The following is an 18149-nucleotide window of genomic DNA, read 5'->3' on the forward strand; positions in this document are numbered from 1 at the left end:
CTTAGGAAACAGCAGGGCAGGAAGGAGGGATGTGACTCCTCTTGCCTCTCTTGCACATCTAGGGGCACCCGGCCCTGGAGAAGCTGCGCCGGGGTTACTATCAGTGGCTGATGGACACCCAGCAAGAGGAGCGAGCAGGTGAACTACAGGAGAGCCAAGGAGATGGACTAGCAGCCATCAGCCTCTACCTCAAAGCAGGGCTCCCTGCCAAAGCTGCTCGACTGGTGCTGGCCCGGGAGGAACTGCTAGCCAACACAGAGCTGGTGGAACACATCACTGCAGCCCTTGTCAAGGGGGAGCTGTATGAAAGGGTGTGACTGGCTTCTCATTCCTGTCCTCATCTCCAGAGCTCAGGGTCCCTCCTATCCAGAGGAAGCCTGGAATGCAGTACCTCCCCATGACTGGTGGCTCAGTCTCCTCCCTTAGGGGCTGATACTTGATTCTTTGTGTAGTAGGGCTATCTTTGTAGTCATGTGGTGTGTGTTAACAGGCCGGTGATCTCTTCGAGAAGATTCGAAATCCTCAGCGGGCCCTGGAGTGCTACCGTAAAGGCAACGCATTCATGAAAGGTACTACCACGCACAGCCCAGCCTTCACTGTTAGAGTCACCCAGATAGTCCCCAGGACCTGTTTTGTGTATCTGTTCAGTTCGATCCGCTGTTCTCCATTCCTCCCCTTCTCACTTATTTTCCACACCCCATTTCCTGTCTTACTTTTCCTGAGTCCCATCCCTGGAAGTCTTAGCTGAGTGCTCTCTCTGTCTGGCAGCGGTGGAGCTGGCTCGGTTGGCATTCCCAGTGGAAGTAGTGAGACTGGAAGAGGCGTGGGGGGATCATTTGGTGCAGCAGAAGCAGCTGGATGCAGCCATTAATCACTACATTGAAGCCAGGTAGAGGGGCGCAAAGGAGCTTGGGCATGAGGTCTAAGGTGATGGGACAAGTGGGGGCACCAGCGCTGGAAGAGAGATGGCAAAATATAGGTTGGAGTATGCTTGCAGTTTCTCCCTACCTCCTCTTTCCTTATACGTATGGATGCCTTTCCCAACTCTGCCAGGTGCTCCATTAAGGCAATTGAGGCTGCCCTGGGTGCCCGCCAGTGGAAGAAGGCAATTTATATATTAGATCTTCAGGACCAGAACACTGCGTCCAAATACTATCCCCGTGTGGCCCAACACTATGCGTCTCTGCAGGAGTATGAGGTGAGGAGAATCCCTTTCTGGAGCTGGGGGCAATACAGTACAGGGTAACAAGGAGAGAACCCAGAACAGGAAGTGGGGGCCACCTCACCAAATCCTTCTTTCTGGGTCCCAGAAGTACCAGCCAACCAGAGTGAGGAGAAGGCAGTTGACTTCCCTTATTTCATTCCAACATGACACAGACCCCTCTCCCAGATATAGAAAGCTAGTCACCAGCTCTCTGCCTATGCTAGCATGTGTGACTCTTCATGGTGACTCCACCAGAGTTACAATGTACAGTTGCCTAGTGTTGTGGAAATGCGAGGTCCTTTTAAACTGCCATTGTGTTGTCCTCATTCTGGTTTTGGCTGGTCTTTTTTTCAAAACAGTAGAAGGTATGAGACACCTATTGCTCTCTTCTTGCTCATTGTGGAATAATGGTATCCACGGCTTTCCTCCATCCCAGCTGAGATTTCTTCTTTCCTCCTGCAGCTGCTTTGACTCTTGTTCTTGGCCTTTTTTGTTTTGTTTTGTTTTTTAATTTTAATTTTATTTTATTTTATTTTTTATTGGAGTTCAATTTGCCAACATTTAGCATAACACCCAGTGCTCATCCCGCCAAGTGCCCCCCTCAGTGCCCATCACCCAGTCACCCCAGCCCCCTGCCCACCTCCCCTTCCACTACCCCTTGTTCATTTCCCAGAGTTAGGTGTCTCTCATGTTTTGTCACCCTCACTGATATTTTCACTCATTTTCTCTCCTTTCCCTTTATTCTCTTTCACTAATTTTTATATTCCCCAAATGAATGAGACCATATAATGTTTATCCTTTTCTGATTGACTTATTTCACTCAGCATAATACCCTCTAGGTCCATCCACCTCGAAGCAAATGGTGGGTATTTGTCGTTTCTAATGGCTGAGTAATATTCCAGTGTATACCTAGACCACATCTTCTTTATTCATTCATCTTTTGATGGACACCGTGGCTCCTTCCACAGTTTGGCTCTTGTGGACATTGCTGCTATAAACATAGGGGTGCAGGTGTCCCAGTGTTTCACTGCATCTGTATCTTTGGGGTAAATCCCCAGCAGTGCAATTGCTGGGTCGTAGGGCAGATCTATCTTTAACTCTCTGAGGAACCTCCACACAGTTTTCCAGAGTGGCTGCACCAGTTCACATTCCCACCAACAGTGCAAGAGGGTTCCCCTTTCTCCACATCCTCTCCAACATTTGTTGTTTCCTGTCTTGTTAATTTTCCCCATTCTCGGGATCCCTGGGTGGCGCAGCAGTTTAGTGCCTGCCTTTGGCTCAGGGCGCGATCCTGGAGACCCGGGATCGAATCCCACGTCGGGCTCCCGGTGCATGGAGCCTGCTTCTCCCTCTGCCTGTGTCTCTGCCTCTCTCTCTCTCTCTGTGACTATCATAAATAAATAAAAATTAAAAAAAAAATTTTCCCCATTCTCACTGGTGTGAGGTGGTATCTCATTGTGGTTTTGATTTGTATTTCCCTGATGACAGGTGATGTGGAGTATTTTCTCATGTGCTTGTTGCCGTGTCTGTGTCTTCCTCTGTGAAATTTATGTTCGTGTCTTTTGCCCATTTCATGATTGGCTTGTTTCTTTGCTGTTGAGTTTCATAAGTTCTTTATAGATCTTGGATACTAGCCCTTTATCTGATACGTCATTTGCAAATATCTTCTCCCATTCTGTAGGTTGTCTTTTAGTTTTGTTGACTGTTTCTTTTGCTGTGCAGAAGCTTTTTATCTTGATGAAGTCCCAATAATTCATTTTTGCTTTTGTTTCTCTTGCCTTCGTGGATGTATCTTGCAAGAAGTTGCTGTGGCCAAGTTCTTTATATATATATATATAACTATTTTTTCTATTTATTTGAAGCACAGTAAAAAAAAAATTGGTGCACTTTGGAAATTCAGTGGCACAAGGTACACTGCCATAACTTGAGGGACATTATACAGTTAAAAAAAAGGGGGGGGGGGGATCCCTGGGTGGCTCAGCGGTTTAGCGCCTGCCTTTGGTCCAGGGCGCGATCCTGGAGTCCTGGGATTGAGTCCCGCGTCGGGCTCCCAGCATGGAGCCTGCTTCTCCCTCCTCCTGTGTCTCTGCCCCTCTCTCTCTCTCTCTCTCTCTGTCTATCATAAATAAATAAATAAATAAATAAATAAATAAATAAATAAATAAATAAATCTTAAAAAAAAAAAAAAGGAAATACAAAGGAAAAAAATTCCCCTATTTGAAACACTGCATTACATAATTTTACCTGCCCAAACAGACCATTTACAAATATTAGGTCAATAAACTGCTAACATCCATAAAAAGGTAGCTTTCTTACTAAAAGGCAAGAATTTAAAAGATTGGTACCTAAACAAGAAAAGACAAAAACAAACTGGAATGAAAACCTAGATATCACATCTAAAATCGGGGCTTTTTGTTTGGGCCTTCATACTCTTCTCTCCCTCTACCATATCCTGCTGGAGTTCCAGGCCCCATTCCTCTAGGACCCTGTCCACCCACAGGTCCCGCACTTCCCTGCCCAAAGTGCTCAGTACGCATGTCACTTCCCATCATGGAACCACTCATGGTTGCTGGTGGGACTCCAGGATTAGCTTCATAACCTATGGCTGTGGCCAAGTTCGAAAAGGGTGTTGCCCATGTTCTCCTCTAGGACTTTGATGGATTCTTGTCTCACATTTAGATCTTTCATCCATTTTGAGTTTATCTTTGTGTATGGTGTAAGAGAATGGTCTGGTTTCATTCTTCCGCATGTGGCTGTCCAATTTTCCCAGCACCATTTATTGAAGAGACTGTCTTTTTTCCCGTGGATAGTCTTTCCTGCTTTGTCGAATATTAGTTGACCATAAAGTTGAGGGTCCACTTCTGGATTCTCTATTCTGTTCCATTGATCTATGTGTCTGTTTTTTGCCAGTACCATACTGTCTTGATGACCACAGCTTTGTAGTACAACCTGAAATCCGGCATTGTGATGCCCCCAGCTATGGTTTTCTTTTTTAATATTCCCCTGGCTGTTCGGGGTCTTTTCTGATTCCACACAAATCTTAAGATGATTTGTTCCAACTCTCTGAAGAAAGTCCATGGTATTTTGATAGGGATTGCATTAAATGTGTAAATTTCCCTGGGTAACATTGACATTTTCACAGTATTAATTCTTCCAATCCATGAGCATGGAATATTTTTCCATCTCTTTGTGTCTTCCTCAATTTCTTTCAGAAGTGTTCTGTAGTTTTTAGGGTATAGATGCTTTATCTCTTTGGTTAGGTTTATTCCTAGGTATCTTATGCTTTTGGGTGTAATTGTAAATGGGACTGACTCCTTAATTTCTCTTTCTTCAGTCTCATTGTTAGTGTATAGAAATGCCACTGATTTCTGGGCACTGATTTTGTATCCTGCCACACTGCCGCATTGCTGTATGAGTTCTAGCAATCTTGGGGTGGAGGCTTTTGTGTTTTCTATGTACAGTATCATGTCATCTGTGAAGAGGGAGAGTTTGACTTCTTCTTTGACTCTTGGCCTTTTGTATCTACCTCTCTCAACCACAGATTGCTGAGGAACTCTATATTAAGGGAGACCGGACAAAAGATGCAATAGACATGTATACTCAGGCTGGCCGCTGGGAGCAAGCCCACAAGGTAGAGTTTATCAGAGAATTCCACCTCTTTGGGTGTGTTGCCACTCTCCTTGGTTCTCTGATCTCCCCCGCTTCACCGGGTTCCCTGAAAGCCGAGGAGTCCCAAAATAAAGTCTAGAGAGCTTTGAACCCTAGCCACAGGGAAAGGCAAGGATAAAGAGGCCCTCATTCCCAAACCTATAATTCTGAAGCAAGCAGAAGGGCTTGAGAGCTGGAAGTCTGAAATATCCCTCCCCAAGCTCTAGTCACAGTGGCAACTTTGTTCCACTCCTGTTCCCAGAGCTCGGTGGGTAATGGGAGCATGGGAGTAGGAATGGATGGATGCCCCAGCACAAGGCATCTCTGGCCCTTCTGCTTGAGCAGAAGACAGTTCTCACTTTACACCTGATGGACTTGGAATTCCCTGGACTGACTAGGAAAGCAGCAGTAAGCAAACTCCCATGGTTGTTGGGAAAGTTCAGAGTTGCTGAGAAAACAGGTGGCCCCTGAGTCCCACCTCCCTGGCTGTTACGCATATCCCTCTGCCTCCCTTGGAAACTGGCAAGGCTACTCTGGCTTTGTGTGTCTGCACAGCTGGCAGTGAAGTGCATGAGACCCGAGGATGTGTCAGTGCTATACATCACCCAGGCTCAGGAGATGGAGAAGCAGGGCAAGTACCGTGAGGCTGAAAGGTGAGCTGCAGCCCCAGGGAAGGCATGGAGGGAGATGAGACTTCGGGCTGCAGGGAGGGACAGGTCTGAGGGTATGTACCGATGTGCCCTCTGCCAAGAAGGCAGTGACAGAATCTCTTAGGGATGACTCTTGTGGCAGGCATCTGGGTCTAGGAGGCCCTGGGTGTGTCTCCCATCCCCAGGCTATATGTGACAGTGGAAGAACCTGATCTTGCCATCACCATGTTCAAAAAGCACAAGTTGTATGAAGATATGATCCGCCTGGTAGGGAAGCACCATCCAGATCTCCTCAGTGACACACACCTACACCTGGGCAAGGTGAGCCCTCTCCTGTCTCTGCCATCCCTTCCCCAAGCATGCTTCATGCCCCCTTTCTCCATCCTGACCCACCTTTCTCCAGGAGCTGGAGGCTGAAGGCCGACTTCAGGAGGCTGAGTATCACTACCTGGAGGCTCAGGAATGGAAAGCAACAGTGAACATGTACCGGTCCAGTGGGCTTTGGGAGGAGGCCTACCGGGTAAGTAGTCCAGGTTGCGCTGGGGGCACGTCCGTCCCTCTTTCCCACCCTCAGGTGACTAATTCTGAACTGGTCTTGGGTATCTTTGAAAAATGTCCACACCAATAGGCAAAATTTCACATACAGTACGAAGGTTCTGTGGACTACTGAAGTCCATCCTTGGACCCTATGCAGGTTAATAGAACGTAACCCTCTGGAACGTAACCCTCTCCCTGTTCTAGTAGAAGTACTTGATCCTTGTCAAAGCTGAAGTCGGGTCAGAGGTGAGGTAGCAGCCATGTGCCCCTGTGTGGGAGGATTGCCAAATGCCTTTGCTTCACAGGTGGCCAAGGCTCATGGAGGAGCTAATGCCCACAAACATGTGGCCTATCTGTGGGCAAAAAGCCTGGGAGGAGAGTCTGCAGTTAGATTGCTTAATAAGCTGGGACTCCTGGAAGCTGCCATTGACCACGCTGCGGACAACTGGTGAGGCCCTAAGGCTTCTCCCCACTGGCCCTTTGCCAAACAGAGCCTCTCTATAGAGACAAAGAAAATTGCTGTATAACTGAGAAGCATTTCTAAAAACTGAGGCTAGAGTGAAGGAATCCTTGGAAGAACTTGATAGAGAGGCAAGAATGAATCCATAGCTCTGCTCCTCTTCCCTGGGGGCTCAGAACAGTGTTTACTGTTTAACTGTTCTAAAGAGAAGCTGGAGAGAGAACAGGGCTTTTTGTTTTGTTTTGTTTTGCTTTTTAAAGATCTTTTTAAGTCATCTCTACACCCAATGTGGAGCTTGAACTTACAACCCTGAGATCAGGAGTCACTCACTTTATCAACTGAGCCAGCCAGGCACCCCAGAGAGAATAGCTTCTCAGGCCAAGGCATATTAAGCGAGTGTCTTCTTACCTCTGAGTGATGGAAGCATGATTATTAAATGTGTTAAATGCAGGAAGAGCTTTTCTTAAGCAAGCGTTTTTCAGCTAGTGTAGATGTGCTAGAGAACCAGGAGCCCTGGCTTCCGATGGCAGTGGGCAGCATAGTGCTGGGAGGCTCACTGCAGGCCCCTTCCTCGTGCCCATCAGGCCCCTTCACATCTGCCTACGGGGGGAAGCACAGGCTTTTTCAAGTATTTCTTGATCCACATCTTCCTTTATGTGTCTGTGTGCTTCCCTGTCACTTCACAGGCATTGTCTGTCTTTCTTTCTTTCTTTCTTCTTTCTTTCTTTCTTTCTTTCTTTCTTTCTTTCTTTCTTTCTTTCTTTTTCTTTTCTTTTCTCTTTTCTTTTCTTTTCTTTTCTTTTCTTTTCTTTCTTTTCTTTTCTTTCTTTTCCTTTCTTTTCTCACACAGAGAGAGAGAGGCAGAGACACAGGCAGAGGGAGAAGCAGGCTCCATGCACCGGGAGCCTGACGTGGGATTCAATCCTGGATCTCTAGGATCGTGCCCTGGGCCAAAGGCAGGCGCCAAACCACTGCACCACCCAGGGATCCTGGCATTGTCTTTCTTAATCTGTCCTTTTTCCTCCCACTGTCTTTGCCCTGTTTCTGCTCTTGTCTTATAAAATGAAGTATTGAGTAGGGAGACCTTATTTCCACCTTCCATTTCAGCTCATTTGAATTTGCTTTTGAACTCTCTCGCCTGGCCCTCAAGCACAAAACCCCTGAGATTCATCTCCGATACGCTATGTATCTGGAGGATGAGGTATGGATGTGATTCTTCTCCAGTTGCTTTTGACCCTGACCTCCTCCTGTCTCCTGGCTGCCGGTGATGGTAATCTGTTGCTTATCATGTGCGGCTGCCTTTCTGTCCCTGTAGGGTAAATTTGAAGAGGCCGAAGCTGAATTCATCAGAGCTGGTAAACCCAAGGAAGCAGTCCTCATGTGAGTTACCCCTAAATTCCTTTATTCCATCCTCCCAAGTGCAGCCACAGGACCTGGCATCTGACCTAGTACCAATAAATTTTCTACCCCCTCCATGACATGGCTGTTTGCCTCCCACTGTTGAGGCTTCGGTCCTGTACTTAGCCTTTCCTGTTCCTCACCTGGGAGCAGGTTTGTCCACAATCAGGATTGGGAGGCAGCTCAGCGTGTGGCCGAGGCCCACGATCCTGACAGTGTCGCCGAGGTGCTCGTGGGGCAGGCCCGGGGGGCCTTGGAGGAGAAGGACTTTCAGAAAGCAGAAGGGCTGCTGCTTCGGGCCCAGAGGCCAGGCCTGGCCCTCAATTATTATAAGGTAGGGCACTGGATTTGGGGCCATGAGAGGAGGGTGAGAGGGTAAGAGAACCCACAGAGCACTACACTGAGCCCTGCCACCAGGAAAGATCCATGGAGTTAGCACTGGGGAGGGGGAAGGAGACAAGGAGGAGAAAGGTCCAAGGGCCCACGGATCAGGGGCCCATAGCACATAGCACCTGCATGGCAGTGGGAAGCTCCTCTTGCCTCTGCCTCCCTGATACCTGTAAACCTGAGCAGGAGGCTGGATTATGGAGTGATGCTCTGCGGATCTGCAAGGACTATGTACCAGGCCAGCTGGAGGCTCTGCAGGAAGAGTATGAGCGGGAAGCTACCAAGAAGGGGGCCAGGTATGAAGCCAGGAGGCAGCAGGTGTCGGCAGGGCCTGGAGGGTGGATCACAAGGTAGGCACAGGATAGGCCATGCTGCCCACCCTGTCCCTGCTCACGCATCCTCTCATCCTCTCAGGGGCCTGGAGGGGCTGGTGGAGCAAGCTCGGCAGTGGGAGCAGGCTGGGGAGTATGGCCGTGCGGTGGACTGCTATCTTAAAGTACGTGACTCCAGCAGCGGCAGCCTGATGGAAAAGTGCTGGATGAAGGTGAGGCCTGCCACACGCTTCCTGGCCCCTGGCTTCCCGGACCACCTTCACACCCAGGACTCCTCCTCGGATGTTCCTTTTCCCTCCTGTGCCTCTCTGTTCACTCAGGCAGTGGGTATCTCCGGAGTGTTCACTGGATGCTAGAGCCAGAGCCTAGGAAGGCTAGAAGAGGGGATCTAAGGCAGAGCCAGAAATTGGGAGAAATTAGACCAATGGGGCTCAATTAATTGTGTATCTCAGTGAAAACTAAAGGATGTGATTCAAGATGGAGTTCAGAGAAGGGTGAGATCTCTGTGGGCTGTAGGGGTCAGGGAGGCTTTGTGAGGGAGGAGGTAGGCCCAGAACCAGAGCTGGAAGGGCAAATCCAGAGACCAGGGCTGGGGCCATGTGGAGGCCATGAAGAAAGCAGAGGTTCTTCCCCTACCAGAAGCTCCTGAAAAGAACCATCTAGCAGATTAAGCCAAGCCAGCATGTTTCATATAAACATGCTGTTTATAAAACATATAATCACATTTCTTTTCTTTTTTTATTTAATTTTTATTTATTTATGATAGTCACACACAGAGAGAGACAGAGAGAGAGGCAGAGACACAGGCAGAGGGAGAAGCAGGCTCCGTGCACCTGGAGCTGGACGTGGGATTCAATCTCCAGGATCGTGCCCTGGGCCAAAGGCAGGCGCTAAACCGCTGCGCCACCCAGGGATCCCTATAATCACATTTCTAAATGTGATTGTAAAACAAACATATAATCACATTTTAGTATCTTAGAAATTGGGATGCATGTGAAGTTTTAAGTGATGTGTCTAGGGCGCCTATGTGGCTCAGTCGGTTAAGTGTCTGATTCTTGATTTTGGCTCTGGTCATGATCTCAGGGTTGTGAGATCTAGTTCCACATCGGGCTGTGCACTGGGCATGGAATCTGCTTGAGATCCTCTCTCCTCCCTTGACCCCTCCCCACTCGCATTCTCTGTCTCTCTCTGAAACAAAACATAAATAAATGATGCATTTTTGATTCAGAGAAATATGGTATTAGGAGTTGTGGGGAGGGGGTTGAGATTGATCATTTCCCTAAATAAATGTTGGTGTGGTGATGCCCCTGCAGAATTTCCCTCAGATTTAGGAGGCCTTGTAATTGAATAGCCCCTAGAATAGTTTGGAGAGAAGGAAGTAGAAAGGACTGTTATGCAAATTTAGCAGATTTAAGCAGCAGATGTTGATGAAGCATCCACTGTGTTTTACTCTGGAGCATTGTTTATTAGCATCTGTGCGTGACTATACCCTCTTCAGATTAGCTTCCTGGATGGGGCACTTTAAACTTTATCTTGGCAGACAAAGAAGGTGAGCCAACGTAGGGGAGAGACCAGGAGGATTGGCATAGACTGTCACTAAAATGGACCACGTATATGGAAATTAAAATCTGGTAAAGTTGTCAACATCACAGTAGACATAGAGTAAACTTATAGAATGCTCGGGTTTGTAGAATTACAGAGTTTTAGGGTTGGAAGGTGTCTCCAAAGTCATCGAGACCAGCACTGTCCCAGTAGAGGTAGAATGCAAGTCACAAAGGTAAGTCACACATGTAAGTTTAAAAAATTTCCTTGTAGGGATCCCTGGGTGGCGCAGCGGTTTGGCGCCTGCCTTTGGCCCAGGGCGCGATCCTGGAGACCCGGGATCGAATCCCACGTCGGGCTCCCGGTGCGTGGAGCCTGCTTCTCCCTCTGCCTGTGTCTCTGCCTCTCTCTCTCACTGTGTGCCTATCATAAATAAATAATAAAAAAAATTAAAAAAAAAAAAGATTTAAAAATAAATAAATAAATAAATAAAAATTTCCTTGTAGCTGCATTCAAATAAGTAAAAAGGAACACAAAAAAAATAATTATATTTTACCTAATCAAATACTTTTTTAAATTTTATTTATTTATTCATGAGAGACAGAGAGAGAGAGGCAGAGACACATGCAGAGGGAGAAGCAGGCTCCACTCAGGGAGCCCGATGCGAGACTCAATCCCAGGACCCCAGGATCATGACCTGAGCCGAAGGCAGATGCTCAACCACTGAGCCACCCAGGTGCCCCTCAAATATCTTTTTTTTTTTTAAACATTTTATTTATTCATGAGAGAGAGAAGGCGGTGGGGGGCAGAGACATAGGCAGAGGGAGAAGCAGGCTCCATGCAGGGAGCCCGATGTAGGACTTGATCCTGGGACTCCAGGATCACGACCTGAGCCGAAGTCGGACGCTCAACCGCTGAGCCACCCAGGTGTCCCCAAATATTTCTAAACTCATTTCAGCATGAAATCAGTATTTTATTGATGGATATATTATTGATATTATTTATTTCTCAATTTATTGAGATATTTTACATTCCTTCTTTCATATTAAGTCTGTGAAACCCAGTGTGTATTTAAGCTGATAGTACATCTCAGTTGGAACTAGCCACATGTGACTAGAGGCTTCTGTTCCAGATGGTACGAATTTAGACCAGTCATCATTCTTACAGGTGAAGAAACTGAGGCTCAGGAAACGCCAGCATAGGGACGCCTGGGTAGCTAAGCAGTTGAACATCTGCCTTTGACTCAAGGTGTGATCCCAGAGTCCCGGGATTGAGTCCCACATCAGGCTTCCTGCATGGAGCCTGCTTCTCCCTCTGCCTGTGTCTCTGTTTCTCTCTCTGTGTGTCTCTCATGAATAAATAAATAAAATCTTAAAAAAAAAAAAAAAAAAAAAAAAGGAAAGCCCAGCACAAATAGCTGCCAAATGCCTTCTTTCTTGATACCACGCTACCCAAACTCTGTGACAAAGAACTTGAGAAACCAGTTTGAGGTGGTAGGACCAAACGCAGTGACCTCAGACAGCATAGCGAGTGTCTGACAGAGGAGCTGAGAGGAACAGGTAGGTCCACTGTGGTCTTTTCAAGGCTCTGAGGAACTGTGAGGGACCATGAGACAGGCCTTGCTCAGGAGGGTAGAAGGTAAAGGAGAGTGCAGGAGAGAAGGTTGGTAACTGGAAGGAAAAAACAGAGACTGAGGACATGTCTGTCATGTATCTGTCTCTCCTCCCCATTCAACCACTCAGGCAGCTGAACTCGCCATCAAGTTTCTGCCTCCCCAACGCAGTCTGGAAGTAGTTCAAGCTGTGGGACCCCAGCTGATTGGAATTGGAAAGCATAGTGCAGTAAGTAGAGTGCTGGAATGGAAAAGAAATAGATTCCATGGGGAGGGCTGGAATGATGCCATCTACACCCAGGAGGGTATGTGAGGTAGGCCTCCTGGGAGGTGTGACCTGCACTTAGTTCTATGGAATCACAGATTTCTCCAGGCTCTGATTTCCCACCATGCAGGCAGCAGAGCTCTATCTGAACCTGGACCTAGTCAAGGAGGCGATCGATGCTTTCATTGAGGGTGAGGAGTGGAACAAGGCTAAGCGTGTGGCCAAGGAGTTAGATCCCCGGTAAGCTCCTGACCCCTTCTCTCCAAGAAATTCTTCCCTTGCTTCTTTTTGTAAAGAGGAAGAGGAGGTTCTCATGGGAATGGCGTGCATTTCGGGACCATGCAGTGCTAGATCTCTGCACATCTTCGCAGGTATGAAGACTATGTGGACCAGCATTATAAAGAGTTCCTCAAGAACCAGGGCAAAGTGGACTCGGTGAGACTTGCAGAGAGTTAATAAGAGGCAGAATGCATGAAGGCTCAAGGGATTCTCTCCCTCCTCTCCTCACTCATGTCATCTCTGTCCTCTTAACTCTCTTTTCCACTGATCCATAGCTGGTGGGTGTGGATGTGGTGGCTGCTTTGGACCTGTATGTGGAGCAGGGCCAGTGGGACAAGTGCATTGAAACAGCTACCAAGCAGGTACTGCTGTCCTCCTCCCATCCGTAGTTCTTCTGGATGTTTGCCCTTGGCTCCCCTTGACCCAGAGCTCTCTCTCTTACTTCCTCCAAAGCCCAACCCCAAAGATCCGTACCCAGCATCATCAGAGAATCAGTCTTCGATCCTCTTAAAACTGGGGTTAGAGGCCTAGCTGGGCCTGACTTGCATAGGCCTTTGCCTCCTAAACAAATCCATGGCCTCAAGTTAACCACTCCACCCTCACTGCCTGGTCCTACTGATCCCAACCTTCCCATGCTTCTCCTCCATCCCCGGGACAGAACTACAAGATTCTGCACAAGTACGTGGCTTTGTATGCAACTCACCTGATCCGAGAAGGTGGCTATGGCCAGGCGCTGGCCCTGTATGTTCAGCATGGAGCCCCTGCTAACCCACAGGTACCAACCTACTCCTTGGAGTGAATGTTTCCTCAAGGAAATTCTTACATTCTCCTGAAGAACCACCCATCCCCTCAGAAACTGTCTTCTCAAAGCATTCTTTTAGAGAGCATCAGGCCCAGAGACCCCCACTGGCCTCTTCTGAAATGTACAGCCTCTACAGATTTATCATTTGAGGAAACCTTCAGCAACCTCCTCATGCTCTTAGCTCACACAAGGAACAGAGATGAATCCTGCACTCACCTCTAAGGTCTCATTAGCTTCTTTCAGAGACTAAACACTGCTCTCCTATCTGAGCATCTCAGCTCCCTGGAACATCAGCCCGTTAACACTCTAACTGCATTCACATTCACACATTTGTCCACACGCAGAGCACCAATTGTAAGAAAGTTATTTTCTTACTCTTCTTTCTCTTCCCTAAAAATGATCAACGCTTTCTCCATCATTGCCCCCTAGCCCCTCCACACACATACTGCTTGTTTCCTCTTTGGCCCTACATGTACTTTCTCTTCTAGTTATTCATTCTCACTCTGCTCTCCTTTCCCAACTACCCCTAGAACTTCAATATCTACAAAAGGATCTTCACCGACATGGTGAGCTCACCTGGGACCAACAGTGCTGAAGCCTATCACAACTGGGCTGATCTTCGGGATGTGCTCTTTAACTTGGTGAGAAAGTCAGGTCCACAACAGGGTGACAAGTCTACCCCACCTCTCCCTGTCCTCCCTGTCCCTAGCTCTTCTCTCATGCACACAGATGGACTACACCTTTGTCTGCCCAGGTGGCCGGTAGCCAACCACCCTGTGGCTCTGGCTCTCCTCCAACTCTGACCCAGGCTGTGCTCTCTTCCTGCTCTAGTGTGAGAACCTGGTGAAGTCTAGTGAGGTCAACTCCCCAGCCCATGAGGAGTTTGAGACGATGCTTCTGATTGCTCATTACTATGCCACTCGCTCAGCGGCCCAGAGTGTCAAACAGCTGGTGAGATGGGAGGGGAGGAGCACTCTGTCTTATGGACACATCTTCAAATGTATCAAGCTGAATGAATTCAAGTCCCAGATGCTCCAGCTTGGTCTACTCCTCTCCTAGTTTCTCCTATGTTTAAAGAAATCTTTAGCGCTTTAGCCTCACTGAGGATGGTCTTCTTCCTGGGCTCCTCCACTGGCCTCCTTCGGGCTCTCTGCCCACATAGCTCCAGCATCATTATAAAACATTCAATCCCCACAATTTCTGTATTGATCTCTTAGAATACATCCTTTTGGCTTATTCGGGATAGCATATTGTATATTTATTGTGTGTACTTGCATGATAGAAATAATCTAGGCCTAGTTCTTTGGGGAGATGAAAAAGACTAAGACCCAGAACCACTCAAGATCCAGAGCAACTGATTTTATTGGGTTTCTGGTTCTGGGGCTGCCTTACTTATAAGATCACTGGTTTGGTAGCTCAGTTGCTCCAGTGCCAGGATCATAATGCTTTGACTTTAATCTGTAGGAAACTGTGGCTGCCAGGCTTTCTGTTTCGCTCTTACGCCACACCCAGCTACTACCTGCAGACAAGGCCTTCTATGAAGCAGGCATTGCTGCCAAGGTGAGCTGGGACAAGGAAGGGTGTGGCCGAGGAGAGAGGGAAATCAAAAGTTGGAAGGTAGAGTATCTTGTCTGCTCAGATAGAGCAAAGCTGAGTGTGAGGCTGATATTATGGAGGACATCGTTTTCCTGTGTCTTCCTGTGTTCCTCCCCCTGCATCCCGGAAAAGCAGCATCCAAGCCAAGCTGTTCACTCCCACTTGCACCTTCTCTTGCTGCAGGCAGTTGGCTGGGAGAACATGGCATTCATCTTCCTCAACCGCTTTTTAGATCTGACTGACGTGAGTAGAGAAGTTGTGCCCGGAGGGTGGTTTTGCCTGTCACCAGCTGTGTCTATCTCATGGCTGCCCACTCTGCTGCAGGCAATTGAAGAAGGAACTCTGGATGCCCTTGACCACTCTGACTTTCAGGATACAGACATTCCCTTTGAGGTGCCACTTCCAGCCAAGCAGCATGTGCCGGTAAGGTGACGAGATTGAAGAATGGAAGGCCTCAGCAGTGTGAGGCATTGTGAAGGGAGGACACTTCATGTTGGTCCTCCTAACCTTTGTTATGGGCATCAGCTGGCAACATCTTTGGAAGGGCCTCAGCCCTCAGTTTTCTGTCCGTGAAAGTAGAAGCAGAGAAAAAAAAAAAGTGGTGACCATGAACCCCATCCAAGGAGGATCATGTATGGGTAAAAAAAATAGGTGATGCACAGGATGACAGTTTAGTAAGACTCCTAACTCACCGCTTTCTGCATGCCCTGACCTGTGTGAAGCTACTGCTCTTCTATCTTTCCCAGGAGGCTCAGAGGGAAGAGGTTCGAGACTGGGTACTCACGGTCTCAATGGACCAGCGGCTGGAGCAGGTTCTACCTCGGGATGAGCGTGGTGCCTACGAAGCTTCCCTGGTGGCAGCGAGCACTGGAGTTCGGGCACTACCCTGCCTCATTACAGGTACAGAACCCTGTAGCCCCCCACGTTCTGTGGTGGGTGGAAAGGGAAAATAGCAGGACCAAGAAAGTATTTGACTCTGAAATCACTCTTGGTTTTCCCCCTCAAATGCCAGTTCATCTTTTTTTCTCCTCCCGTAGGGTACCCCATTCTGAGGAACAAAATTGAATTTAAGCGGCCGGGGAAGGCAGCCAACAAGGACAACTGGAATAAGTTCCTTATGGCTATCAAGGTTAGAGAGATCCCGGGATGGGTAAAGAATGGAATCCCGGGATCCCTGGGTGGCTCAGTGGTTTGGCGCCTGCCTTCGGCACAGGGCGCTATCCTGGAGTCCCGGGATCGAGTCCCACATCGGGCTCCCGGCATGGAGCCTGCTTCTCCCTCCTCCTGTGTCTCTGCCTCCCCCCCCCATGTCTATCATAAATAAGTAAATAAATAAATCTTAAAAAAAAAAAAAAGGTTAGAGAGGGAGAGCAGCACTGAAGGAAACCACAAAACCAAGAGAGGATGGGTGGGAGTGTCAAGAAGGCAGGTGCAGGCCCTGCACTCTGCTCTACCTTCTAAGATTGGGCTGATTTTCTTTAGAGAAGGAATGCTTTTCCTTAGCACTAATGAGTTCCTCTCTTGTTCTTCTGTTTGTCCACAGACTTCCCACAGCCCCGTGTGCCAAGATGTGCTGAAATTCATTAGTCAGTGGTGTGGAGGGCTACCCAGCACCAGTTTTTCCTTTCAGTAACTGGGGGGGCTCAGGGAGGAGTTACTGGATTCTCTCCCTCATTAAAGTCTTGTAGGTAATGGAGACCACTGTGTTCTTTGATCAAAGTCATCCCCAATATCAGTCTGGTGCCCTTTTCCCAAAAGGAATCATAACCAAGTAGAAGGAAAGAGTTCTTTTATTACAGCTGTTTACGTCATCCTGGGGTTTATGTCACCGTTGTGAACTGAGCCTCTGGATTGGCACCTGCTCCGTTGAAGGGAGAACAGGGGTCAGAAGGCAAGCAGGACAGCAGAGGACCTAACCCGGTTCTAAGAATGGTTCCCTGCCTCCACCCTCTCCCAGGCCCCACTCCTCATGGATTACCTGTCTTAAGCCCAGCTTTTCTGCGATGCCTGGATTTCCTGATTTTGATCCAGTAGCTGCTCATTTTCCTGCCTGGTACACTTAGGAAGGTCAAGGTCTGTCAGTTCCTCCAGCTGTCAGGATGGATGGAGTTACTACTCCTGCCCTGAATTCCAGTTCAGCACCTTTCCCACACAGCCAGTTGTTGCTGAATGGACTTTCTTGTCCATCCTCCTTACCTGCTCCTGAAGCCCTTCCTTCCTGTAGGGCCCCACCCCACGGAGAGTGAGTGCAGCCACGCAGCAGTAACCAGACAGGGCAGCCTCCGCTGCAGACATGAACACAGAAGGAATCCAGAGAGCCAAGGCTGTATCCTGGGGCGAAGCAGGAAGGTGGGGAACTGAGAGGGAGCAGGGCAGGCATGGCATGTAGGGGAGGCTGACAGGGCAGGACCAAGACCTGCAGAAAGGCTGAGAAGAGCACGCACTCACATAGATTCTCGTGGGGTCAAAGGGGCAGTCAGCCCGCCCAGGCCCCTGGTCTAGCGGTAGCAAAGGATCCAGCAGTCCTGGATGGCAGTCAGCAATAAGACGACGGCCACCGTTGGCCACAGTGAGCGACACGGCAAGGAGGAGGCCCAGGGAGCAGGCGGCGGACAGGAGCAGGTTCATCAGCGCTGCGGCCAGCAGGGCCCAGTGCTGGCAGGGGCAGAAGATCAGGGTGAGCGGCTGCGCGCGCCGCTGACTCTCCCACTGATAATATACTTTGGTTTCTCTATTTGAGGCTCCTCCTCCCACTTGAAGATGAAGCTGAGTCAGGTCCTCATTTCCCTGACTCAAGGCCCCATTAAAGCTCCAGAAATCCCCTCTCACCAGTCGTGGGAGCAGAAGGTTCCTGGATGCCAAGAGGGCCACAAGTCCCACGGAAACACTCTGGAAGACACAAAGCCTGAAGGCTGCGCCGCTCTATGGCCCGCCGCCCCGCCCCCACGCCCGCGGCCCCGCCCCGCTCACCAGCAGCCCGGATCCCACGGAGATGACATTGGCCGTGGTGTACTCCGGGGTGACGGCGCCGCGGGGATTGGCTACGTGTCGCAGGACTGTGCCGTGCAGCACGGCCCCCACGAGCAGGTTCACGTGGCCCACCAGGATGAGCGCGAGGCCCACGCGCATAAGCCGCCGGGGGCCGCTGGCTGCGTCTGCAAAGCACGGGGGAGAGGCAGGCCTGAGCCGGGAAAGGAACCGGAGGGCCCCCCTGGTGGCCGCCCGAGTGAGCGGAGGGCTGTGGGACGGGTCCCCGGCGGACGCAGGGCAGCGAACCAGGGCCGGAAGTTACCGAAGGTGTAGAGGCGGCAGCACCTCATCGCGGCCCTCCGCGCCCAGCCGCAGGGCAGCTCTACCTGGCCTCGCGGCCCCGCCCTCGCTCTCCCGGCCAGTTCCGCCCGCTCCGCACCTGGAGGCCCAACCCCGCGCCCCGGGCG

The 18149-nt window shown here is 49.3% G+C and overlaps 2 protein-coding genes across 2 annotated transcripts in view; one reads left to right on the plus strand and one right to left on the minus strand.

Annotated features, from left to right (window-relative positions):
• IFT172 (intraflagellar transport 172) overlaps nt 1-16408 on the plus strand; it is a 37643-nt gene extending 21235 nt beyond the window's left edge. Inside the window, exons 22-48 of the mRNA XM_025984002.2 lie at nt 63-311; nt 491-569; nt 769-889; nt 1054-1198; nt 4746-4835; nt 5408-5505; nt 5688-5823; nt 5906-6022; nt 6345-6487; nt 7607-7700; nt 7815-7879; nt 8051-8231; nt 8471-8580; nt 8699-8828; nt 11901-11999; nt 12166-12275; nt 12407-12470; nt 12590-12676; nt 12973-13089; nt 13647-13757; nt 13948-14067; nt 14581-14676; nt 14896-14955; nt 15037-15135; nt 15459-15612; nt 15750-15841; nt 16256-16408. Of these exons, the coding sequence (XP_025839787.1) occupies nt 63-311; nt 491-569; nt 769-889; nt 1054-1198; nt 4746-4835; nt 5408-5505; nt 5688-5823; nt 5906-6022; nt 6345-6487; nt 7607-7700; nt 7815-7879; nt 8051-8231; nt 8471-8580; nt 8699-8828; nt 11901-11999; nt 12166-12275; nt 12407-12470; nt 12590-12676; nt 12973-13089; nt 13647-13757; nt 13948-14067; nt 14581-14676; nt 14896-14955; nt 15037-15135; nt 15459-15612; nt 15750-15841; nt 16256-16345 (3057 nt within the window). The 3' untranslated portion in view covers nt 16346-16408. The remainder of the gene's footprint in view (nt 1-62; nt 312-490; nt 570-768; nt 890-1053; nt 1199-4745; nt 4836-5407; nt 5506-5687; nt 5824-5905; nt 6023-6344; nt 6488-7606; nt 7701-7814; nt 7880-8050; nt 8232-8470; nt 8581-8698; nt 8829-11900; nt 12000-12165; nt 12276-12406; nt 12471-12589; nt 12677-12972; nt 13090-13646; nt 13758-13947; nt 14068-14580; nt 14677-14895; nt 14956-15036; nt 15136-15458; nt 15613-15749; nt 15842-16255) is intronic.
• On the minus strand, nt 14461-18135 carry KRTCAP3 (keratinocyte associated protein 3). Its single transcript, XM_025984015.2, has 7 exons — nt 18005-18135; nt 17683-17867; nt 17542-17601; nt 17161-17367; nt 16909-17043; nt 16691-16803; nt 14461-16570 (listed from the first exon to the last, which is right to left on the minus strand). The coding sequence occupies exons 1-6, from the start codon at nt 18030-18032 to the stop codon at nt 16696-16698; spliced, it is 723 nt and encodes a 240-aa protein (XP_025839800.1). The 5' UTR covers nt 18033-18135; the 3' UTR covers nt 14461-16570; nt 16691-16695.
• Nucleotides 18136-18149: the final 14 nt, after the last annotated feature.

Source organism: Vulpes vulpes, chromosome 8, assembly GCF_048418805.1.
Source record: "Vulpes vulpes isolate BD-2025 chromosome 8, VulVul3, whole genome shotgun sequence".
Taxonomy (NCBI): Eukaryota; Metazoa; Chordata; class Mammalia; order Carnivora; family Canidae; genus Vulpes; species Vulpes vulpes.

Bases quoted from the DNA above. Each gene is read 5' to 3' on its own strand.
- KRTCAP3 (XM_025984015.2), bottom strand. From the start codon at position 18,032: ATGAGGTGCTGCCGCCTCTACACCTTCG. The intron at 17,868-18,004 runs GTAACTTCCGGC...CGTGCTTTGCAG, and splicing joins CTGCCGCCTCTACACCTTCG to ACGCAGCCAGCGGCCCCCGG. The intron at 17,368-17,541 runs GTGAGAGGGGAT...TGCCCCTGCCAG, and splicing joins ACCTTCTGCTCCCACGACTG to CACTGGGCCCTGCTGGCCGC.